The 21545-nt window shown below is 40.8% G+C and overlaps 1 protein-coding gene across 1 annotated transcript; it reads right to left on the reverse strand.

The window, feature by feature from the left end:
* Nucleotides 1-337: 337 nt before the first annotated feature.
* CDC20B (cell division cycle 20B) lies at nucleotides 338-16715 on the reverse strand. Its single transcript, XM_029084342.1, has 9 exons — nucleotides 16659-16715; nucleotides 16217-16313; nucleotides 13414-13524; nucleotides 10682-10878; nucleotides 9731-9825; nucleotides 6413-6641; nucleotides 5099-5224; nucleotides 4257-4374; nucleotides 338-676 (listed from the first exon to the last, which is right to left on the reverse strand). The coding sequence occupies exons 1-9, from the start codon at nucleotides 16713-16715 to the stop codon at nucleotides 513-515; spliced, it is 1194 nt and encodes a 397-aa protein (XP_028940175.1). The 3' UTR covers nucleotides 338-512.
* Nucleotides 16716-21545: the final 4830 nt, after the last annotated feature.

The following is a 21545-nucleotide window of genomic DNA, read 5'->3' on the forward strand; positions in this document are numbered from 1 at the left end:
ATTATTTCTATTTAGTTAGTTATACATTTAAATTAGAGGTCTAGAAATATTTAAACAGATTTGGTACCATGATCTATGTGATATATAGAACAGTACAGTCCCCTGGACTGGTTTCTGCTGATCCTAGCCTTTGACTGATTCAAGGCAATTTACATGAATTGGCATGTGGTTCCCAATGGGGATGCTAAGATGATGTAAAATTACTTACAAGAACCATCGCTAAAAGCAGGATCTAAGACTTTATACTGGCACTTGACACAAAGTAGATTCCATCCATGCTTGCTAGTTTAATGAAAATAAATATAGTGTTATTCTTCAGAGTTAGAATATTTTTCCTCTAGGGTAAGTAAGACAAGCTACTAACATTTCACATGATGGACTGATGGGGAAAATTGCTTTCTCTTGAAAAAACTGTATTGTCTTTTGCCATGTTTTCATTGGAAGGAACACACATATTTTGAATTATTGAATGGGCTAAGTACATTTAATCACTTGCTTTCAAGGAAAAGAAGTCACAAGAATGAGCTCAGATAACCATTAGAAAAAGCCTTGCTGCTGTGCTTGCTCTCCCCAGACTCGTGGCATTTCCACAGACAAGCTATTCCATCAGCTGCAACAGAAAAGAGCCTGCTCTGATCTGGGCTCAGGGCTATATCTAGGACTCTCCCCTTGTGACCTGTAAAATAAAGTGCATACAAAAAAAAAGGAAAGATACATCACCATTCTACATTGATTATGTCAGTCACTTTCACCAGCCCCACTCACAGTATGTTTTTTCCACCTTTACTGTAGCAGTTCAAAATGCTACATAGGATTTGGGGAGCTAGCATTATCTACAGAATATTTTCACACTAAGAAAGGGCCGATATTGTCTTATGGGGGACCAGGCTTTAACTGTCAGGACTGCACCACATTGAGAAGACATTTCTGTCAAAGGAAAACACTGAACTCGAACTCTTGATTCTCCACTGCATTTACAACATCAGTTCCATCTGTGTTTGGTAATGTGTCTCACTGCTGAACTTTCTTATCTGGCTGCACAAGCCTTGCAGACAGTTTGCAGCTGAACTAACAATCATGAGACAGTGTCTCCAGCTGCTCAGTTATTACTGTTAAGAAGATCTTTTAACAGTGATCCCACCAAATAATTTATTGGAATTGCATATTGAGTTTGTCTGTAGCTGTACTAAATTCTGGGAGCCAGACGCTGAAAGGCAGAAACTACTCCAGTCTAGCAGCACAAAGAACATACATAACTCATTAATCTGGTTATACAAGTATCTCCCTCAGTAGAAACATCAGAATTTGAACATGCAGAAGGAGTTTGGTATTAAACTGAGACTGCTGAGACCTTTATTTACCTCCGTTCTCCTGTATCATCTAGCACAATGTCAATGCTAAGCAAAACATGAGGTTTTTAGGCATACAGGGGCATGAGAAATTTGAAGCCTTTTCACTCTAAGTTACCAGCCATTAGCTTCTCTGGTTGGGTGAGTTACTGACAATCATATAGCTGAGCTAGTCACCCAAGGGGAAAAAAAGAAAAGACATAGTGTATCTCATCTAAAACTGATGAAATGAACTAGATGCTGAAAGGAAGTGTGGAGGTATAAAGACTTGGGCGACCGACTTGAATGAATGTAGGTGACATATGTCCTCCCATCATCTATACCTGAGTTCTCCATGAACACAGTGGGGATAGAACTTCTCTAGCTCAAAATAATATTATTATGAGTAATAACATGTGAGGAACTGTAAAGCCCTCTGAAACTGTGGTGGTTATCACAATGGGACCTGATGAAGATCCATAGGACTGTTGTAAATAGTCTGCCCTAACTTTGCAAAGCTGCTACAATAGCTCTCTGGAGACACTGTGACTAAAAGCAAATATCTGCTGTTGTAGTGCTGAGTACTGTGTGACCCACTTAAACCTGGTGACTAGAATTTTGACAACAACACTAAATTATTTCAGCAGAGCTTAATTTTCAGGCTTCGCTCCTTCTCAAGTTACCAAAGTGTATGTGATCTTCATCAATATTTAAGACCATGAGTTTACAACTCAGCAAATTTTTTACACTGTCTCCATTCAGTGTCTGTAACAACTTTGAAAGAAGAGCTGGAGATGTAGTCTTTGGAGGCATCCAAAACTACGCACACCATTGACTGAAATCTCATTAATATTTTCAGTCAAAAAGATGTGAAGGGGCATGGTGAGAAATCAGAAAAGTTGAAATTATTAATTTCCATGTTTTCTGAGTGGAGAGGTCTCAATTTTATTTCATTGCTTCAAGATCTCATAGATATACTTTTCAAAGCAATTACATATTTTGTTTGCTTGTATGTTTTCTTTGATCCTCTACAACTTTCCTAAGGGGAGGGCATTTACATTCAAAATTAATCTTTTTGTAGTAGATTAATAGTTCTACTGGTAGTATCTCAAAAATTGACTCAGTGCTACAAAAAGGTTACTACCTTTCAGCTGTTATTCTCCTCTCAATATGCCCAGTAATAGTCAATTTCAATTAGTAAAGTGCTCAACAGTAGCTGATGGTGCTTCATTGTCAGATGAGGTCTTCAGCATTTTGCAGGAGGATTAAACAATAACATTCAGACATTTATCTCTTAATTTCTCTGGGTGTAAAACTGATAAGGTTAAGGGTGCCTGAGGCCGATTTAGAATCACTCATCACAGTATTTTTTCTGAACATATTTTGATACACTCATAATTTCTTCCAAAATTAAATTGCTTATAGTAAGGTTGTAAGAGTCTTTATAAGTGGGAATAAATTTATGTAACAACTACCTGGTATTTTTGTTAATTAAAATCAGTTCCTCTTGCAGGTAAGTAAACCAAATAGGAAACAGGATGAGAAGTAACCCTCTAGCTTCCCCAAATTACCAATGCATTTGACTTACATGGTAAATGTTTTACACCATACACTAGTCTCAAAGGTAAGAGTAAATCTATGTTTCATTTCAAACAGTATATTCAAGACTTACTTACAAAGATTTGAGAAACCTCAAGCTACACTAGTTAAAACTAATGATCATGTCACTTTCCAGATCATTTCTCAGAACATCACAGGACATGATGCTAAGAGTTGTATGTAAAGAGTAGCAATAAGGAAGGAAAAGCAGCACAGACAAGCAGCCTTACACAAGGAGCATTGTATAATCAGATCCACATATGTCTCTGCTGCCTGGTCTTTTCCATCCGTCTGTTTTGACTCTCTTGTGCTTTCCTTTTACAGGCTAGTGTAGAAGACAAGTCTCTGGTTCCAAGGACAGCATCCCAGTATAGCTGGGATTTAATAAATCAGGAATTTAATAAATACCTTCAAATGTAGGAATAGAGTACATAAAGTATTTGTAAATATCAGCTGTTCGATTAAAAATCCAAAGTTTCTTTGGCCGTATCTTGTCAGTAAGTGTGAAAAAAAAAAAAATCATAGCTGTGAAAATGTGTTTTGTAATGTAATTTGTAATTTGTTTTTTCTTTTAACTTCAGATCCTTCTATTGGATCACTTCAGTTAACACTGAAATAAGTAAAACTCAGTGGATAGGAGTGACAGCAAGCACCAGAAACAAGACGACTTAACAGCAAGGAACAACTCTTATGTGTAATACAGTCTTACAGCTCCATGGACCAACACAGAGCCACAAGAAAACTCCACTTCCTCTAGCTGCCACCATGGTACAAGAGAAATGCAGTGTATTGCTCCACTGCCTTGCTTCACAGACAAAATCATCCATTAAAACCCAGACAGCTCTAAATAGCACATGGAGATTTATTTTAAAATTAATTAGGAAGTTGGATCAGTATCCTTCCACGATGAGCTATAAAACTGAAGAGCCACATCTAGTTTGAGTGATCTAGAAGGCCATCAGCCTACAATATACTGGAAGCAACCTGACACTAGCACACTCAGTCCACACCTAGTAAGCTGTAGGGAGAAGTGGAAATACATATCCTGCACCTGGGATGGCCTTAGAAATTATGGGAAAGAATCCCATCATTAAAACCAAGGAATTTTACAAAAGCAGCTCATGCTATTATCTTAATAAGTCAACCTTTATCATTCCATGCATCAGGACGGTGCCCATGAATGCATGTGTGTAGGCAGAAGGGGGCTGTGTAGGTGACTGCCTTTTTAACTCTGTTTTACAGAAATGCACAAGGTATGCACTTCCAAAAACACATTGATTAGACAAACAGTTAACTGAAATAGTTCAAACCATTAACTGAAATACTTGCCATAGAGTTCTGATGAATTGATAAGCGTGGGATACTTCCATATTTTCATCTGATTTCCAGGAAGGCCTTGTCCAGTCATCACTTTGCTGGTTTTGGGTAACCAGAGCAAGGAACAAATCTATTGCAATTTAAAATTCTTTAGAAAGAGTCAACAGGCACCATTCAGTAGATTTGAACTGTTACCTATAATATTTAAACAAGCTACTGAGAAACAGTCTCAGCAGAATATTTACTTATTTAGAAGGATCACTTCATTCCTTACAATGCTTCAAAGTACAGTTGCCTTATCCTATCTAAATGTGGTAACAGCCCATCAATATAAAACCAAAGCTTTTCAAATACATCCTCAGCTAAGCTGAGGAAAAGCTCCAGGAAAATCAATAGCTATGCTGCTTTACTCCAGCTGAGAATCTGTTGCTCTGTCTCCTAATATTCAAACTCCAGAACTCCAGAGATAGATGTCTGCCCTCTGACTCTTACTCCTCTTCTCACTCCAGCACTCTGGGAATTTTCCCTCCCTTCAACATTCTCTCCACATCAAGAGTTTTGGCCAAAACTATTATTGCCAATAAGGAAAAGATGATAAGAAGTGTCTGGCTGTGAGACCACCTCCTCTTCAATCACTTCTGTGTGGAGACAGAAGTAGTGAAAGAGAAACAACAAACTGTTTCTGAGTCCAGTCACACACTGCAGAGCTGAATGTAGCGCAATTGCATTTCCAGAGAAAATCCTGCTGTTCCTCTGACCATGGAACCACCCTCAAAGTCAGTGGGAGTTTGCCAAATGAGCACAGCTATACAGGAAGAACATAGCCTAACTATGCAGACATTTCATCATTTCACCTGAGAATCTGTAGCTGCACTTTGGATGATTGTCTCACGATTTATGTCCCAGACACGCAAAATCCCATCTTTCATTCCACCTCCTGTAGCAAGGACTTTGGACTGCCAAGGACACCAGTTCATAGCCTAAAAAAAAAAAAAAAAAAAAGAACAAAAAACAAACCACAAAACTAGGAAGTTAGCTGAAAAAACAAAGTAGATTTTGCTTAAAAGCTTAGTTGGAAAAATGAACTACAACAAGCACCCAGAATGTATTTTTGGCTTTTTTTCACCCTACACCATGCTCTTCCCCCATATACACACAGCAACATAGAATCCCAAAACTCCAAATGCTGCTTCCTTTCCCACTGCTTCACAGTAGCCTACACTGTCCCACATATGCTCATAAAACTACAGTTTCTCTGCTTACTCTTCACAGGCCACAGATCCACTGGTACCTCAGTGCCATAAGAATCCAGCAGGACAGACTCCTACTGCCTAAGCCAAGCCATCACAGAAGCCTAGGCAATGTGACTTACAGGGCTTACAAGAGACCTGGTTTCTTCTGAGATATTTCTGGGATATGTCTGAGGCCTAGACTCTACCTAATGAAAAGCTGTAAGAACTGAATTACACCTATTTCAATAACCTCCTCTGACTCTTTTAACACCAGCACTTCAGGCCAGCCTCAGATTTTTCTGGAAAGATAAACAGCTTATAAAAGCTGGACTCCCCTGCCTTTTATTGTTGAGGCCACACAGACTCTTCCACTCCCCTGTCTCTTCCACACAGACTGGGACTTCGTAAAGATGAAGAATCTAAGTTGCCTCATTTTCAATTTGTTACTTTGGATTCTGTGCTACCAACAATGACAGGAAAATATGGGCAGGAAGGCAAAACAAACCTCGTATTCTACATGATTCTATTCTATTCATGTATGTCCTGCACCTCATATTTAAACCTCATATTTAAAATAATTTCAGAGGAGAGATTTTTCCAAAACTTCAAAAATTGAAAGATCTTGTTTGTTAACTTTTAAGTATTGCACCACCAAAGTTTCCTGTGCAAAACAGAGGAGAAGGTTGTAAATTTTATTTCTGTTTGGTACTCTATCTACAAAGGCCTACTAATCCAGTAAAATTTCCTGACCAAAGCCCTAGCAAACTTATCTGTGACTCAGCAAAAGGAGAACTGGTCTTAAAATTGACTGCATCACAGTCAGGGGAGAAGAAATTCAGAAATCAGCAAGATCATTTGAAAAATTCCCTAACTGTCCACATCAACATCATGTGATTTCATGAGAATATAGAAAAGCACCATTCCTTCTCCATATACCTTAACTGCTGAGGGATGAGGTATGGTTGTCAGTGGCTGTGACTGCAGTTTCACACCAGGGTCACTAGGCCAGATATTCAGTATACCATCACTAGACCCACTTGCCAGCAACTGGTTGGCTAGTGACCATTTCAGGCTGCAAATGCTCTGTTTGTTTTGGCAAAGGGTCCCAACATGGTGCTGGGCAACCCGAACATCGTGGTGATGAATAGATCCTAGTCGCGAACCACTGCAGATGAAAAAAGACAGTGTGGGTTTAACGTTAAAGAAGACAAACTACATCATAACACTGATGTTTCTTCAGTGGTTTTAGAAGCAAACCACATCAGAGTGAAATGTGTCTGCAGAAGAACAGTACTTCAGTAAAAGGAAACACAAACCAACTATCAAAAGCACACTCTGACTGTAGAGGTAGCTGACAATAGAAAGGAGCCAAGCAGCAGCTCAGTTCAAGCCAAGCAGAATACCTGCTTTCCTTCATGGTTTCCATTTCCCTGAAGATACACCACATTGCATGCTACTAAGAACAGTGTGGCCAGCAGGAGCAGGGAAGTGATCCTTCCCCTGTACTCTGCGTTAGTGAGGCCACACCTTGAGTACTGTGTTCAGCTCTGGGCCTCTCAGTTCGGGAAGGACATTGAGGTGCTGGAGCGGGTCCAGAGAAGAGCAACGAGGCTGGTGAAGGGACTTGAGCACAAGTCCTATGAGGAGAGGCTGAGGGAGCTGGGGTTGTTTAGTCTGGAGAAGAGAAGGCTTAGAGGTGACCTCATCACTCTCTTCAGCTACCTGAAGGGAGGTTATAGCCAGGTGGGGGTTGGTCTCTTCTCCCAGGCAACCAACAATAGGACAAGGGGGCATGGGCTCAAGCTCCGCCAGGGGAGGTTTAGGTTAGATGTTAGGAAGAAATTCTTTACAGAAAGGGTAATCAGGCACTGGAACGGCCTGCCCAGAGAGGTGGTGGATTCACCATCCCTGGAGGTTTTTAAAAAGAGACTGGACGTGGCCCTTAGTGCCATGATATAGTAATTGGAGTTGGATCAGGGGTTGGACTTGATGATCTTGGAGGTCTTTTCCAACCCAATCTATTCTATGATTCTATGATTCTATGATAATCTGCACCCTGTTCAACTGTGAAACCATCTATCATAAACTCTTTCTAAATAAAAAAATAGTTTTGCAAGATTATTTTTGCCAAGGCCAGACACGACTCCATTCCCAACAAAGAGGCAGGGTGAAAGTGCATTGCTCTGGGAAAGGTCTTACTAGTAAGTGACAGTGCATTCTTTGCTTCTTTCCCTCCCCTTGTCCCTTTCTCCCTCCCACCTCCAGGCTTAACAAAAATCTGCACAGCTTGACAATGTTGCGCTGACTGCCTATTAGGAAATGGATAGGTGGTTCTACAGGCAGTATTACCAGTCTACCAAAGGAAGTAAGAAATACCCTGCCTGGAAGCACAGCTACTGTTACAGCTTAACTCTCAGATATGAGTTTTGCACATCGATAGCAGAGTTGAACTGAAAATATTGAAAATACCTTGCAGCTCATTTTCTTTTCCTGCCTTTCTAAGTATATTCCTTACATTACACCTAAGACTAAACAGAATAGCTTCCTGCTGGAAATTCACACTTTCAACTATTCTGATGACACTGAAAAGTTCAATACCATCTTTCTAGGTACCTGAGAAACAGATGTCTGACATGACTGCAGTAAGTTAAGTTAAGGCAATAATGACTGGCAACTTTTCCATACTGGTTCTTAAAGATTTTTCAGATGCAAGTTGAGTGATTCGTCCACAGTGAAATTTGCTGTAAGAATGCTACTCTTATTTTAGTAACTATTAGTATCAACTCCATGTCAATTTTTCTACTTATACTGATATTTTATCTCTGCCCTAATGTTAGAATGAACTGGTTAGTTTCAAACCCTAGCAAAAGAAATAAAAGTTATCTCAAGCTAATCTGTCAACCATAACTGTAGCTCACAGCTTCATGCTGAATTTCATCATTAATTTCTACTCAGAGAGATCTGTAATTTAACTTTCTGATGTTTTCTCTCCTTTGGGCAAGCTGAAATGCAAATTGAAACCGAAACCAATGCTCCTTGTAATATTGTTGGCATTGGCAGGATGTTCTAGCTGGTATCCTTAGATCTCACTCCACCCAGTAGACCAAATACAATCAAAAGCCAGAGCATCTTATGAAATAAAAATAGAACTACCTCTAGTGTTCCTATCCAAAGATACTAGTTTCATTTTCAGTTTAACAATAGTCAGTTTGCCCTTGCTATTATCTCTGCATATAAGTAAAACAGAAGACTACCACATGATTTTAAAATTGTAGAAGCATCCATCATAAACAAATCTCCCTCCAATCCCTTCAAGTCTTATTCAAAGACCTGAAACAGAAAGTAGGAGGAAAAAAAATACAAAAGGCTACACTTAATTTTTTGCATCTGAGCCCCCAGATTGAAATGATTCCTACATATAAAATATTCTCCAGTTGGTGTAAAATTCACCTTTGACAAAGCAAAGTTCAACCACTTCAATCCCCCTTGAGTTGTGCATAACAATGAGCTGGCCTTCCCTTGTAGACATACAGCTAGAGGGGTGTGCAACTCATAACAGCTGTGTTTCGCTGTGCCTCTGAAAATACAGATGCAGTATTGATGCCAAGTATCTTGGGGACAGACCTTTTAGTAGGGCTCGTAGTGACAGGACAAGGCCTAATGGTTTTAAACTAAAAGAGGGGAGATTCAGATTACGTGTAAGGAATAATTTTTTTTACTCTGAGGGTGGTGAAACCCCAACCCTGGAAACATTCAAGGTCAGGCTGGATGGGGCTCTGAGCAACCTGACCTAGTTGAAGATGTCCCTGCTCACTGCAGGGGGTTGGAACCAGATGATCATTCAGGTCCCTTCCAACCCAAACCATTCTATGATTCTATGTTCAATGGAGGGGCAGTTTAAACTATGTGCCCTCTCTCCAGCACCAGGTAGGCTATGATTTTTGGAGTTCAGACCCACTGGATACAACATCTATTCAAGCTCAGGCTTCGCACAAAACCAGAAAGTAAATCTCTGCAAGTAGTGGCAGCTTTCTGGAAGGAGAGTAAGAAACAGACTAAAGAGGCAATCTAAATCCTCTTGGGCTGATTTTCTGCCATACAGTAAATCTACATGTGATTTCTGAGATGGCTGATAAGTAGATGGACAGTATAAATCACCTTTGAGCAAAGCCAATGAAAACAGCTAAAACAAATGGAACATTTATCGAAGTAAAAGCAGCAGGAGTCCTTCTGGGAATATACTATACCACTCACCTGCTCAGAATATAATGATTCCAGCTCAGAGCTCCAACTACAGACAAGTGACCAAACATATTTCTCAACCTCTTTTTGGTTTCAATGTCCCACAGCTGCCAATCCAAAACAAACAAGAAATACAAATTTAACAACAACAGGGTTTTTTTCTCTTTGTTTGCAAGTAAGCCACTGCCCAGTTCTGATTTGACATATGGACAACCTCAAGCTCATTTATTTCACAAGTAAGACAAGTATTTCCAAATTTGGCACCTATATCAGTGACACTGAAGTCAGACAGGATTGAAGGGAACGCACGTCTCTGGGTTTAAAGCTGTTTATTTACATGTCAGTATTTGGAAGTCCATACTAGAAAGTACTGGCCTTCAGTACCTTCAGATTGCTGACTCAGGACTGCATCAGGTAGGTTCCCATATTATCTAGTATCTCAGTCAAAGTCCCACAAAAATCTTTTGATAACAGGACTGCCCTAAGACAGGAGACTGAGAGGTATGCTTATGGTCAGACTGAAGTTAAATTCTCATGTGTGAATCCATAAGGAGAGTTTTGGCTTGAGTTCTCAAGGCATTGATCACTAGAGTGATCTCAGCAAGAGAGAGATGAGAAAAAATACCCTGTGCTGAGTAAAATAATTTAATGAAAGAATTCTTCTTACTGGTGGAAAAAAAATCTGATTATCTCTGGACAACTGAAGCATTAATTCAGTTATCAGCTTTTTAGGGGCTTCAGAGGCTCCAGTACCTATAGATAACACTGGATGTCACTAAGCCATTCAATAAGGTGCAGCGCACTACAGGGAGGTGCTATATACTGCCTCCACCAGAGTTCTTCTGTAGTTTACCCAATCTTTTTCATTTGCTTCCTTAAAAAAAAAAAAAATCAGTATCAAATTGTCCTGTGGCCATTTTAGCTAAAGACAGAGAAAGATTTAAAAAGTAAATTATCTAGTACTTGCACTTCTCCATCACTGGTGCCAATTGCAAGGCAAGTTCCTCCTTTTATCCAGGCCAGAGATGAAATGTATTTGGAACTGGAATTCAAATCAATGCTTTCAATGGTTTGAAGAGTTCTTCCATTCCAGATGTGTGCAGCAGGTCCTACAGCAACAGCAATTACATTTTCAAGGCTCCAGTCCAGTATGTTCAGATCTAGAAGAAAGCTACTAAAAATTACTGCAAAAAAGTTGCAGGTAATTGGATGGGATTAGGGACAGTATGGTTTGGGTGAGAAAGGCTTTTTTTTTTAATAGCTATGGAAAAACTTCAAGAGAATGGTTTCATGAAATCACTACTAGCAAGTTTTCCTTGTACATGAAGCAGAGTATCTCTAACAAGCCAAGGTCTTCAAAAGACAAATATCCACAAACTGGTACATTTGCACAGCAGGATCTGACTGACAGCTTCGCCACTAGAATTTTTTAATCTATCACCCTACATCTTGGATGACCACATCACTCACTCTAATTTTTGCCACCAGAAAAGAGGCTCCTCCACCAAGACCCACAGTTCAAAAAAAACCCCTCCTTACAAGGAAATTCCTGTTATTGAGACAGACATAGGAGAAAGTCTATATGCTACAGTCTGTTCTACAACCTCGAGTTAATAATAACATTTACCTTTGTGTTGGGTTTGGGGGGGCGGAGGAGGTGGTTTTTTGGTAGTGGGGGAAGGGCCACCTTATGAGAGCAAAAAGCTCCCCTGGTTCCAAGAGTGGACTCCCCCCCGACACCACCCCCAGCCCAGGCTGGGACAATGAGCACTAGAGAAACGCCTCTGCCAATCCATATTTGTGAGGGGAAGGACTGTCCTGAAAAGAAGTAGGTGGGGGTGAACCTGGAGGAGAGGCCACTGACCTAACAAAAGACAACCATCAGCCCAAACAAAGGACAGACAGACACAGAGAGAACTTCATTGGCAGAGGAAAAGAGAGAGACCCACACACAGTTCTTCCACATGGAGTGGAAGACAAAGGCCCCTGCAGCCCACGGAGGTTCAATGGCAGATCAGAGACCAACGTGTAGGCCATGGAGGACTCCAGGCTGGAGCAGAGAAGCTGAGCCTGAGGGCAAGTGTGAGTCTGCAGCCCGCGGATGCCCAATGCTGCAGCCAGGAGCTGAGCCCAAAGAGGTCCATGACTCCATGGGAAGCTCACGCTGGAACATCTTGTTCCTGGACTTTCACGCCGGGAAGAACGGCAGAGGTGAACTGACTGAAACCCCATTCCCTGTCCCCTGTGCCGCTGGCAGGGGGGAAGGTAGAGAAACTGGGAGCAAAGCGATTTGAAGTGAGAAAGAAGGGAGGGGTGGGGGAAGGTGTTGTAAGATGTGATTGTTTTATCTACTCATATGATTTGCAATGAATTAAATTGATTTTTCTTCCCCAAGTTGAGCCTGTTTTGCCCACGACCATAACTGGTGAGTGAGCCGTCCCCGTCCTTCATTCCTAATCCCTGCCCCCTTTGTTGTGACTCCCATCCCATCTCACCAGGTGGGGGGAGTGAGTGCAGAACCTCATGGTCCCACTGTGAGTCAAACCACCACAACCTTGCACAAGATAGGGAAACGAAATACAGAAAGGAATTAGGGAAATTCTGCTCCTCACCTTCAGAGCTTCCTCAGCAAGTGTATGATAGAAATACTGTTGCCACTGCCCATGATGTTGGGCACCTTGCACTTACAGATCCTGGCAAAGCAAGTCACTACAGCAATCAACACCAAACAGCCTGACATGTCACGTAGGCCAGAAGAAGTTGGTATACTACATTTAATACCAACCCAGGACATTTTCCCATGTCAAGGGAAATCCTCAGCTGAACATTTAGGGCAGCTTAAAAGTCATTTTGCATGACCCCTGAAGCACAGAAGATTGTTACAGCAGGCCAAGGTCTGACATCCTATCTTGGCAACTAAAAACACTCTGAAAAACAGTTGAATCCATCAGTCAGTCATTTACAGTCCTGGTTGTTGCAGTCAGAAATCACTTCCAAAACTAATGTTGTTAGTCTTGGGACATACCTTGTGCACAATCAGTGTAAAGCATACAAACATACCTTTGTGCTGTGCATAGATATACATGAATACTTGCACAGATACGTTGAAAAAATCTCCAGAGGGATAATTATGAACACTTGCACATACATACTCATAGATCTTTCGAAGTGTTAAAACATGTATTTGCTGCTGTAGACCAGAGATCCATGTGTGTTCATGTGTAACTTGCACATGTTTAATTTTTTGCCTGTGCACCACCAAAGACAGTTTAGGTATCTATCATCCAGACTATATAGACAATGTCACTGATGTCTCCCAAAACAAGAGATTTCAAAGTCTGCTCAACAGAGTTGCTGCTGTGTTGGTTGGCTGCTAGATATCCAAGGCTGAAACATTTAACTTATTCAAGCAGAAGTAAGTATATTGGTTTGATTTGGAAGTTGTATTGAGATCTACAGCTGAAGGAAACTGCATGAGAGTTAGACAGTATTGATTTTAGTGTTTGATCAGTCATGTCTCCATCCTGGCACAGACAGTATTCAAAAATGCATCCCTATAAGAGAAATAACATCATGCATATGTCCTCCAGAGTTTCCATTTTATGTAAAGGGGGCACACTTCACCATCTTCCTTGAAACAAGCATAAGAATTCCCAGTCTCTGCAAAAACCACCACACAGCAGAAAATAACTTACAGTAATCGTTACGCAAGCCAGTAATATGAAGCCTCACTTCTGGCTCCAGTGGCATGGAAGGCTTCATCGTGGTAACAGCTCTAAACTCATTCTGGGTCTCCTCTCGGCATCCTGTATTTGAACATTCATCACATAGAAATCAGTAATACAAAACACCACCACTTTTTCTCAGGTCTCAGCCTTTCATATTCTTACTGTATTTGTCTCTCCATGGTCCAGAGGAGGCAAGAAGGGTCTAATTTATCCTGGGTACGCTCAAAACACTAGACACACTACACTAGGTGAAAGCCACCTTTTACCACCTCTTTCCAACTTCCATGGGTTTAGTCAGCTAGAACAGAGAACGGGGTCCACTGTATTTTGTTTAAATTGCACCACAGCTCAATACAGAACGTGGGGGGTTTTGTCTTTTTCTCGTTAGTTTTCTGTCAAAAGCTGTTAGTAGCAGAATGTTTCATATATCCTCTCCTACTTCAAAAGCCCCCCATGCCCCAATTAACTTTTTTGCTTTCTGGTGTTAATTTCCCACCAAAAGGTCTCCTCCCTCAACACCTAACCACAGGAAAAGGTTTTTAAAGCACACGCACTCTGACCACAGCACACTAAGCTTGTAACAACACATAAGCGAGAAACAAAAGCAAATACAGGTATGAGCAAGCAGAAGAGTCATCCTTTGTGGTCACTGTCTACATTATGCTGCAAGGACTCCTAAACATCATAGAAAAAAAAAGCCAGACCATTACCACTATGAATCATTTAATGCTAGATTTTTACGTGTAACAAATTATCTTGCTCTAATGGGCAGAGCAAAAAATTGGAGATTCATATTTCTATGCTTTTCTCTCCCTTCTTGAATTATTCTCTAGAGAGGAGTATTTAGAATGAATATCAAAAGTTTCAGGGGCAGAAGACAGTATTTATCTCTACAACTAACCTTCTCTGTTCAAAAAAATCCAACACTGACAAAGTTTTTGTACTCAGTAACTTAAAATACACACATCCTATAAGGAAGTCCAATGACAAATTGTGGAGAACTTATTTTACAGTCCTTCTCTACTCTGTGCTGAATCTTCTTCCCAAATCCAAAATTCTTTTTTGCCAGGCAACAAATGTTTCCCCTCTCAGCTGTGGTACCCTCTCTCCCTTCAAATAAAGACTGAAGATGATCAAGAAGTAGGCTACAGTGATTTTCTTCTATATCTAAAATTTAGTGGAGTTAAACAATCAAGCAGGCTTCCAGGAACAACCTTCTCAGACTTGCCCAATGTGATAGTAACACTGCATTTTGTCCCTAAAAAGGTCTACTGTCACCGAAATGAGATTTCTCTCTAGAGAAAAATCCATATTTATAATATCTAGATTTTTGGTTATTTTTTGAAAACTTTACCAAATTTTCCTGAACACAGTCAAGTAAGATAATAGGCACTTAACTGTAACAGTTGGATGAATGGCAATACTTCCAAAACACTTTGAAAATGTTTTTCTTCTTTAACATTGGTAGTTGGTATTGAACAGTAAGATGTAAAGGATGAAGTCACCTCTGTAACTCATTTCAGGTTTCTCTTCTTTCATGAGTAATTCATGTATCTCAAATACATATTGATCACGCTTTCAGCTCTATTCACCTACTTCGCAGACAAACAAACGTGCAGAACAGGCTTTTTAATTAGTGGAAATTAAGCTTCATTACACCATTTTGTGTTATTTTGCCTGGGTACTAGCAGATATCACTGACTTTTGATAGGATTTCAGCTCTCTCATGCCTGTGTCACTTCCCAAAATGAGATTCAGGATGTGGTAAGCAGCCAGTATTGTCACACCAAACCACTTGATCAACAAGCAGGTGATAAAAACCAGTATCTCTGATACCTGTATTCATTTGCTGTCAAGAGGAGAAACGCTGTGACTAATCCCTACACTGTTGCTACTAACTGCTCCGAAATGAGTCTTATTTGCACGAAGAACAACAAAGGAATACATAAATCTATCACGTAGCCCAAACTTCTACAGGAGCTGAAGTCCAGATTCATAATGAAGTTGTTTCTTGCTGTCTTTACATAAGCATGAATCAGGCCCTGACTGGCAAGAACCCATCATACACAGAAACAGCAAGATCACCAAAACAAATCATCTGTCCAAGACAGAACACAACAAAATATTTATTATTTAATTAATGGCGTCATAGTCAAATAAGTCTGGGAATACCTGTATTATTTCACAGGTTAGCTCCTCACAACCCACCTGTTTTCCAGCCACCTGATCATTCACACTCCCTTATGCCCATCCATTCCTAGGATATCTTTCAGAGCAAATCAACCAGCTACCCCACAGATTAAACCAGAGGCAGTGCTAGGGACAGTATACTCCAGCTACCTTTCCCTACAGGTAGGAGGAAGAAGACCCCACCATCTCTGCATGTCTTGCACTCTCATGTATCTAACAGTCCATTTAATACATACCCCATGCCCATTCTGCAGCACAACCCTACATTATTTGTAGGGTTCTGAAACTGAAAAGTCATAGAGAAATTAATGTTTTAGGGCCACTAGTGCATCAGATGGGACCCAAAGGAGTACTAGATTAAACACTAGCAGTTAACTACACTGGAAGAGGTGGAATACTGTCTCTTCACACGTGGTGGGAACTCTAGAAATAGCCCCAAGCAGCGTAGATCTCGGTCACTTTGTACTATTCTGTAACACTTGCTAGAAGAGGTAGGTGCCCTTGCTCCTCCAGTGTAGATGCAGCCTGCTGTATCTTACTGTTCGGTGTGCATGAGAATATTTGCTATATTGGAACATACCTTTCCCGATGCAATTGCTGTTTTCACAGACCTTCACATCACCACTTTCTGCAGTGCTATGTCCAGCCTCCTGGACCATTGCAAGCTGAGGACATTTCTGTCAACACATTGAAGTCAAAACATGACTGAATTAAGAACTCTGTCAAAAAATGTATCTAGCATCATAGATAACACAACTGCCATCAATGGCCTCAACAGTTGTCACATAAAAGCTTCAAAACAGCTTGTCTCTTGGACAGGAGTTCAGGAAAAAATACAGAATACCAGAGCCAAATCATGTGCTCCAACTTGAGCCACCATCTTTCCTTCCATAAAACACCAATTCACTGCTAATGATCACACAAACTTTAACAAAGTTGTTTGAACAAGGCCATGTTATCAGGAGAAGAGGTACCAGTCCTGTAGTACATCTGCAGGTACTACCACAGGTCACCTGACCAACCTGAGCGTTCTCTTCTGAATTAGCTTTTAGGCTACTTTTACCAGCATACAACGCCATGTTTTCTGCATGCAGACCCTAAGTCTGATGCCTCAAGCTTGGCCTATGAAGGAAGATGAGTTTTGTGGTGCATACACTGCAGGGGCACTGATTCCAGCACAAGCCCTACTGGATGTCAGTGTCCTCTCTCAAACCAGAGTCCCAGAGCCTGGATTCTTACAATGCCATTCCTTAAACTGGTATTACAATATGAAACTGAAAATATATACAAGGTATCTCAGAGGAATAAGATTTTTTAAAACTACATTATCATTTCCTTGGGTGTCAAACAAACATGATAAGAAAAGGGAGATCTGAATTGTTATTTGAACTTTTTCTTTTCTTTTCTTTTTTTTAAATCAGCTTAATCCCTTAGCCAAGGCTTCAGGCAAAGGCTCAAATCAGTTCACAAAGGATATGAATCTCTTCACCAATTCCTAGTAATAGGCATTTCTTCACAATGTTCACTGAGTTGAATGCTCTGATGCCAGTTATCTGTCTGTAAACCTTTATTCACAGGCAGATGGAAATGCAGCTGACATTTTTACCAGCCACTCAAGGCTAGTATGTTCTTCCTCCAATGTCTGTGAAATCTATCCTTCCAACCACCCTCAGTCTTACTCCTCTTGAAAACCCTGCTGCACTCATAAGAAATGTTTTACAAAAACATAGCTAGGAAAAATTGTCCCTCCTTTATATACCCCAGCCGTTCCACAGCAGGCCTTCAGCTTTGAGAGGCACTTTCTGTATGATTTATCTAGACAACTTGGCAGGAAGCTAATCAGATTGCTTGGATTTGTGCCCTTCTAAAATAAGTGTGGACATTTCTGTGGAAAACCGATTGTGTATACAAGGAAGTAATCTCTTGGCCCACAAAGAGACCACACACATTCACTGGAATGTGAGAAGATATTCTTTTCAATGCATCCCATTCCTTTATGCTACCAGGTAGCATAAATTAAATAGTCATTAATTACTGTATCTAAGAAGATTAACAGGTTTTTTGTATGGTTTTAGCCAGGACTGACGTCCAAATGATTTTAGGAAGAATTTGGGGTTTGGTCATCTCATAATGTTATCTCAAAGACCCCTACATCACAGTTTTAGGAAATTAGCAGTCCTTGATGAAGAACTCTGAATATCTTAGTTCTAACTTAACTGCTGCTTGCAAATTGCAGTGTAATTCTAGGTAAGTCACTTCACTGTAGAGATGAACGATGGAGAAACAGAAGACTGACACACGGTCCCTATTGGGACCAGTACTGTTTAATAGCTTCATCAACGACATGGACAGTGGGACTGAGTACTCCCTCAGCAAACTGCTGGTAACAGCAAGCTGCATGCTGCAGCTGACATGTCTGAGGGACAGAAGGCCACTCAGTGGGACCTGGACGAGCTCAAGAAGTGGACCCGTGTGAACCTCAGGAGGTTCAATAAAGCCAAGTGCAAGGTCCTGTACCTGAGTTGAGGCTACTCCCAGTATCAATACAGGCTGGGGGGATTGAGAGCAGCCCTGCAGAGAAGGACTTGGGGGTACTGGTGGATGAAAGGCTGGACATGAGCCGGCAATGTGCGCTCGCAGCCCAGAAGGCCAACAACCGTATCCTGGGCTGCATCAAGAGAAGCGTGTCCAGCAGGTCAAGGGAGGTGATTCCACCCTTCTACTCTGCTCTGGTGAGACCCCACCTGGAGTGCTGTGTCCAGTTCTGGAGTCCTCAGCGCAAGAAAGACATGGACAGAGAAGGGCCACAAAAATGAACAGAGGGCTGGAACACCTCTCCTATGAGGACAGGCTGAGAGAGTTGGGGCTGTTCAGCCTGAAGAAGAGAAGGCTCCAGGGAGACCTTACTGCAGCCTTTCAGTACCTACAGGGGACCTATATGAAAGATGGGGACAAACTTTTTAGCAGGGCCTGTAGTGATAGCACAAGGGGTAATGGTTTTAAACTAAAAGAGGGGAGATTTAGACTAGATAAAAGGAAGACTTTTTTTTACAATGAGGGTGGTGAAACACTGGAACAGGTTGCCCAGAGAAGTTATAGATGCCCCATCCCTGGAAAGATGGGGCTCTGAGCAACCTGATCTAGTTGAAGATGTCTCTGCTCATTGCAGGGGGGCTGGACTAGATGAACTTTAAAGGTCTCTTCCAACCCAAGCCATTCTGTCACTCTGTGACCAAGAGTGAAGACAATGACATGCACTTATCTTTTAAAAGATTTTACATTTTAAGGAAGAATGTTTTATACACATTACTTCATAGAAAGTTCTTATTATCTCACAAAAAAAATTATTACATTTCTCTGTGGGGTAGATTCAACTAAGATTACTAAACACACTGAGTTGTGTATTTTAACAATTCTAAAATTCACAGACTCTCCGCAATCAGACCATGGAGGGGCGTGGGAAGGAAGAGAACACTGTTGTTGAAAGGAGGATTTTCCAGACTATTCTGCTTATTTAGAATGGCAAGTGATTGCCCTGAGGACCAGAATGATATAAAGCATGGTTTTTTCCCAACATCCAATGACCTTCAAGAGTACAATTATTACAAGATATCAGTCAACAAGCCAGTTAGCCCACTTGTCCTGACACTACCTCCTTTTCTTAGAAGTTGAGCTTGATACCCTCACAGAAACTTCTCAATAACAGTAAGTAAATATTATAAACCACTATAAGCAAGGACACTGAGTATGCATCTCTCAAACATCCTTATTCAACAGTTATGGTCAAAGTGATCACATGAAAATAGCTATCAGCATCTTCAGTACTGACCATACAACTGGTGCAGTCAAGGAAAGGCGAGCACAAGAAAAACCACAGCCACCAAGTAAAGGTTTACAATTTAATATATGAACAGTCACAATTAGATAGCACTAAAAGAGAGAGGGGGTTTTGAGTGTAATGTTATGGCGATAATAACTTTTACTAATACAGATAAGTCATTGATAAGACAAGTATCACCATGCTTCACATAAGAAGTCAGTTTCCAAGAAGTTAGTGAACAGAAACAGGTGGGTGGCTGGACCATAGGTTTATTTAAGGTGACCAAAAAGCAACAGATAATGCCTAAAAAGGGGGAAAAAAAATGTGTGCTAGTGTTCACTAGGAAAAATGAAGGGATAAAGTGTACAGCAGTAGAAAATAACACCTAAATGGGAAGTGATCTGAAGTCTTTGTTTCACATGTTAGGCAGATTCCACGTGTTTGGCAGATTCCACATGTTCCCTCACCCTTGGCCAAGAAGATGACCTTCTATTGTCATGACAAAAAAATTCTATCCTCAGAAAGCTACTTTTTGGTGAATTTTTCATAGCACCTCATTCCATCTACATGACAAAATGAACAGCTACAGCCTGTACAACTGAATAAATTCTCTTCTTCACACATTGTGGTTATTAAAGCAAGTGGAAAACTGAGTCATTCATGCTTTTCATGAGTATTTTTTACAATATACGTTTTTCCCTCAGAGGTAACAAAAGCATCTTGAGGGCTTTATTAGCTTGGTTTCAATTTTAGTTTACAAGACGATAGCCTGGAGGAAGGGGAGAGAAACTGAATCAAATAAAACACAAAGCAATTGCTCCTGATGTTTCTCTAGCAAATATTTCCTAAATGGACCTCCTCATATTACTGTTCTCCATACCAGTAAGGCAATAGCCACATAAGAGATTTCAGGCCAAAAATAAGGTAAAGAAGCCATCAGGAAAGCAAATATCCTGCCTGTGTATTTGAATGTTGCATTACTCACCTGTTTCTTTTCCACTTCAGATGTCCTGATATTCCTCCCTTCCAAGCCAGCTGCAGCATGACTGCTAGGCAGAGTCACAACAGTTTTCATGATGGAGAGTTTCTTAGGCACAAGAGGTGTCACTGGAAAAACAATTTTAATGGAAACAATTCCTTTAAAAACTATCCACAGGGATATGTATCAAGTACTTTTCAGAATAGCACTGATTTTGTACTCTAAAAGCAGATCTGACACACTAAGTGGGACAATGCAAATACTGACATTTGAACCAGTCACCCTGCTTTCCTCTTGTCAGTGAAGAGAAAGAGACATTTCTACAGCACTACTAATCCTATCCTAAAAGAGGTATCTGAAAAAGGTCAGATTGATCATTCCCTTTATAAAGAATGCCTGTTTACCACTACAGCTTGTACCCAGCCTTAGCTTTAATGACTGGTTACACAGTATCCTAGACCATAAGAAATCAGTATCTGATTTCCCAGAACCATACAGGCTTTTATGACTGCTACTAGAGAGAGCATGCAGACCTTTCTGTTCTAGAAATTGAAGTAGGGAAGACTTCACCTTGTTTTAGAACTTGAATTTCCTAGAGCTGGGTAGGTATTATTGAACAGCTCTAGCATTCTGCTTAGCAGAAAACAGAATCACACTTCCTAACAGCCACAACATCGTAGGAACACATCCTGAACGCTAAACAGCATATTTTATTTGCCCTCTAAAGATTTCAATTATTAATCACGAAATGAGCCGGTTTTAGTTCCCTAGATCTTCCAGGAATCTAGATCTTCTCCTATGTGCAGCATATAAACCCTTCCCCACTTTCCCCTAGCACTGCTGAAGTAGGAGTCAGTGGGTTCAGTGGCTCATTTAACCTTTCGTCAGCTCCTTCTGTTGTTGATGGTGAGAAACAGCCTCCCCTAGAGTCATCTCTTCTCCAGACCAAGTCAGAGTACTGAAAGTCAGGTCTGTGCTCTCAGTGGCTCTCAGGTACGTCTCTCCCTAAGGTGAGTTGAGTGTCTTTTGGCCACTGTCCCTTTGTTGATACCTGAAGCCTTACACATTGGAGGAGACACAGTAACACAGGGCAAGCTCCTCCTTCAATGA

This window comes from Antrostomus carolinensis, unplaced genomic scaffold (genome assembly GCF_000700745.2).
Source record: "Antrostomus carolinensis isolate BGI_N321 unplaced genomic scaffold, ASM70074v2 scaffold3293, whole genome shotgun sequence".
NCBI lineage: Eukaryota > Metazoa > Chordata > Aves > Caprimulgiformes > Caprimulgidae > Antrostomus > Antrostomus carolinensis.